Genomic DNA, 4,127 nt, shown 5'->3' on the forward strand with positions numbered 1-4,127 from the left:
TGTAGTGATAACTTGACAACGATGATTGAAGGTGGTATTTAGATAATTGATTTTTCTTAATTTCTTACTTAGCGTCACCTGTGTTCTTCCAAACTCCATATTCTGGCTGGTTTCCTTAGCCTGGTAGTATACTGTTCAGCCTGCTCTTTTGCTTTCTCCTCCACCATGCTATCCTCAATGATAATATCTTCAAAATCACCATTGTCCTCCATGATGATGTCTTCAAATTCGCCGTTGGAAGACTTGATCCAGTCTAATTCCTCAATCAAAACCTGATGATGAAGTTTGATGGATGCCGTAGTTTTCCAAGGCATCACTTGAGCCACCCTCCCAAAAAATGCTACAGTAGTCATCAAATTTTTCCATAATATCTTCATATAACTTATTATCCTTAAAAGCATCCATCACTAGTATACACATCATTTTCATTTGTTTGTTGAGGGAAGGTACAGAACAATCCTTCCATAGGACTGACTGTCTTTCTCTCTTTTTTTTTTCTTCAGAAAGAGATGTTGACTACTTCGGATTGAAGAAGCTTTTTTCAACAGAGAAATTAATAAGGAAATCCATGAGATAGAGTAGATGAGGTACAAGCCTTGTGTAGGATACTTTAAAAAATTACTCCAACAACAGATAAATAAATTGTTGAAACGTCACCACCAATTAGAGATTAAATTTATAAAAAAATTACTGTGTTGTAACTCAAAAAAAAATTGTAAAATTTAATTACCTTAACTATTCATGTTATTTACTTGTCTTCTGTTAAATACAAACACTTCAATTCTATTATTATATAAATCAAATTATCATGACTTTCATTTTCTTTTATCCATTAGAACTTTATTTTATTTTCTTCCTAGGTAAGGCCTACATAGCAAAAAAAAGAATTTTATATCTCTTATATGAAGTATGTAATGGTTCTTATGTGTGGTATTTGGTTGGACGAATTTGCATAGTTTTATGATTTTCCAGTTTTTTTTCATAGCTTTGCATTGAGAAGTGTTGCACACAGTGGAGCAAACAAACAGTACTTTTTTCAAACGAGTCGAGCCGGTTAAATAATCTATCCGAAAATGATATTCAAACTCGACTAGGCCAGACTGGTTTACTCATTCGAACTTGTTTTCATATTCAAGACGGTCTCTTTAGGAAAACGAGCCGACACGAGCCGGGCCGAGTTCACTTAAACGAGCTCATTCTGAGTTGAATAAATAAACATATATAGTAAAAGAATTATTTTCTTGGCCATGCAGTGATGATATGATGCTCTTATTAGGTACCATGCATGATACATGAATTCAATTAGATCAAATTTTATTGAGAGAAAATAAGAACTAACAAATGTAGAAGAAATATGTTCACCATAGCTTAATTAAATCAAAGAAACATTATTATCATAGCCTGATCATTATCAGGGAATTATTATTGGTTCATATAGTTGTTTATTAGACAACGGAGAAACATTAAAAGTCGAGGCATCCACATAGATCGGCCCCAATATTATTTGTAAGTTGGTGCACATAACATGCTTAATATATATGCTAGAGGACTAGACGAAAGAGACTGAGGCCCCATACATGCATGGGCTAGAGTCGCAACACAGACATTGAATGTCGTTAATGGTCGTCCTACATTTCTCAGTGTCTTCTTTCTCAACGCGCTTTAGGAATTTTTGAGCATGACTTGCAACCTGATATGGAGTCCTGGAAGGCACGAGATACTTGGCTATATTCCTCCAATCTCCTTTCCCGCATATTTCTAACCCCTGCATAAACCACCTGTCATATTTTCCCGGCAAAAAATTGCATTTAAGCTAGCATGACGTTTACATGTTTTTGGGATAATAATAAATTGGCAACGATGATTAAAGGTGGTATTTAGATACTTGATTTTTCTTAATTTCTTACTAAGCGTCACCTGTGTTCTTCCAAAGTCCATATTCTGGCTGGTTTCCTTGGCCTGGTAGTATACTGTTCAGCCTGCTCATTTGCTTTCTCCTCCACCATGCTATCCTCAATGATAATATCTTCAAAATCACCATTGTCCTCCATGATTATGTCTTCAAATTCACCGTTGGAAGACTTGATCCAGTCTAATTCCTCCATCAAAACCTGATGATGAAGTTTAATGGATGCCATGGTTTTCCAAGGCATCACTTGAGCCACCCTCTGAAATAATGCTACAGAACCGTAGTCTTCAAATTCTTCCATAATATCTTCATATAACTTATTATCCTTAAAAGTCCATCCATCACTAGTATACACATCATTTTCATTTGTTTGTTGAGGGAAGGTACACAACAATCCTTCCATAGGACTGACTGTCTTTCTCTCTATTTTTTTTCTTCAGAAAGAGATGTGGACTACTAAGGATAGAGTGACACTATATAGGGGATTGCAGAAGCTTTTTTCAACAAAGAAATTAATGAGGAAATCCATGAGATAGAGTAGATGAGATACAAGCCTTCTCTAGGATACTTTAAAAAATTACTTCTACAGATAAATAAATTGTTGAAACGTCACCACCGTATTACAGATAAAATTTATAATTTTTTTATACCACATTCATTTTAAAAATAAAAAATTAGTATTGTAACTGAAAATAAATTATAAAGTTTAATTGCTTTAACTATTCATATTATTTACTTGTCTTCTGTTAAATACAGACACTTTAATTATCATGACTTTCATCTTCTTTTATCCATTAGAACTTTATTTTATTTTCTTACCAAGTAAGGGAAAAAAAGAATTTTATATCTCTTATATGAAGTATGTAATGGTTCTTATGTGTGGTATGTGGTTGGACCATTTTGCATAGTTTTATGATTTTCCAGTTTTTTTGCATAGCTTTGCATTGAGAAGTGTTGCACACAGTGCAGCAAACAAACAGTAAATTCATCAAACTAGTAGAGCCCGTAAATAATCTAGCTGAAAATGATATTCAAACTCGACTAGGCTAGGCTGGTTTACTCATTCAAACTTGTTTTCATATTCAAGACAGTCTCTTTGGGAAAACGAGCCGACACGAGCACCGCCAAGTTCTCTTAATCGAGCTCATTCTGAGTTGAATAAATAAACATATATAGTAAAAGAATTATTTTCTTGGCCATGCAGTGATGATATGATGCTCTTATTAGGTACCATGCATGATGCATGAATTCAATTAGATCAAATTTTATTGAGAGAAAATAAGAACAAACAAATGTGGAAGAAATATGTTCACCATAGCTTAATCAAATCAAAGAAACATTACTATCATAGCCTGATCATTATCAGGGAATTATTATTGGTTCATATAGTTGTTTATTAGACAACGGAGAAACATTAAAAGTCGAGGCATCCACATAGATCGGCCCCAATATTATTCGTAAGTTGGTGCACATAACCTGCTTAATATATATGCTAGAGGTCTAGACGGAAGAGACTGAGGCCCCATACGTGCATGGGCTAGAGTCGCAACACATGTTGAAACTATATTTAATCTAAGCTAGTATTTTTGTTTATTAGGAAAATAAATAGCTGGCTAACATGTTTGTTGCGGGCTGAACTAGTCTCTGTTTAGTTGGAGAGTTTGTAGGAGAGTCCTTTCTTATCTGGAGTAGTAGAGCATTATTAGGAAGTGGTAGTTTATCAGTTTTCTCTTTATCATCTGTAACTTTGAGTCTATCAGTTTAGTTGCAAATACAGTGAGTTTATTTTTGCCTGCACGATCTCTAATTTCATTCACATATATCTATACATATAAGTGTCTGGTTTACATTTGGATCCTACATTTGGTATCAGAGCTTCTGTTTTGTATGCCAAAGTACATGCCAAAAACAAGCACGATGGAGACAGTAAAGAGCAAAGATGGTTCAGTAGGATTAACCTATCCTATGTTAACCAAGAGCAACTACACGGCCTGGGCACTCAAGATGAAGGTATATATGCAGGCGCATGGCATATGGGTAGCAGTTGAACCCATCAACACAAAAGAACCGATTGAGGTTAAGACGGACAAGATGGCGTTAGCTGCAATATACCAGGGTATCCCCGAGGATGTACTGTTATCTCTAGCAGACAAGGAAACTGCTAAAGAAGCTTGGGACGCAGTGAAGATGATGTGCCTAGGAGCAGACAGGGTTAAGA

At 35.1% G+C, this 4,127-nt stretch overlaps 1 protein-coding gene across 1 annotated transcript; it reads right to left on the minus strand.

Moving 5' to 3' along the window:
* Window positions 1-1,433: 1,433 nt before the first annotated feature.
* LOC141699935 (transcription factor SRM1-like) lies at window positions 1,434-2,335 on the minus strand. Its single transcript, XM_074503732.1, has 2 exons — window positions 1,918-2,335; window positions 1,434-1,778 (listed from the first exon to the last, which is right to left on the minus strand). The coding sequence occupies exons 1-2, from the start codon at window positions 2,310-2,312 to the stop codon at window positions 1,550-1,552; spliced, it is 624 nt and encodes a 207-aa protein (XP_074359833.1). The 5' UTR covers window positions 2,313-2,335; the 3' UTR covers window positions 1,434-1,549.
* Window positions 2,336-4,127: the final 1,792 nt, after the last annotated feature.

Source organism: Apium graveolens, unplaced genomic scaffold, assembly GCF_009905375.1.
Source record: "Apium graveolens cultivar Ventura unplaced genomic scaffold, ASM990537v1 ctg1525, whole genome shotgun sequence".
Classification (NCBI taxonomy): Eukaryota; Viridiplantae; Streptophyta; class Magnoliopsida; order Apiales; family Apiaceae; genus Apium; species Apium graveolens.

Excerpts from the sequence above, each read along its gene's own strand:
- LOC141699935 (XM_074503732.1), bottom strand. The coding sequence starts at position 2,312 with ATGGAAGGATTGTTGTGTACCTTCCCTCAACAAACAAATGAAAATGAT. Across the intron at positions 1,779-1,917 it reads TGGACTTTGGAAGAACACAG|GTGGTTTATGCAGGGGTTAG; the intron begins GTGACGCTTAGT and ends AAAATATGACAG.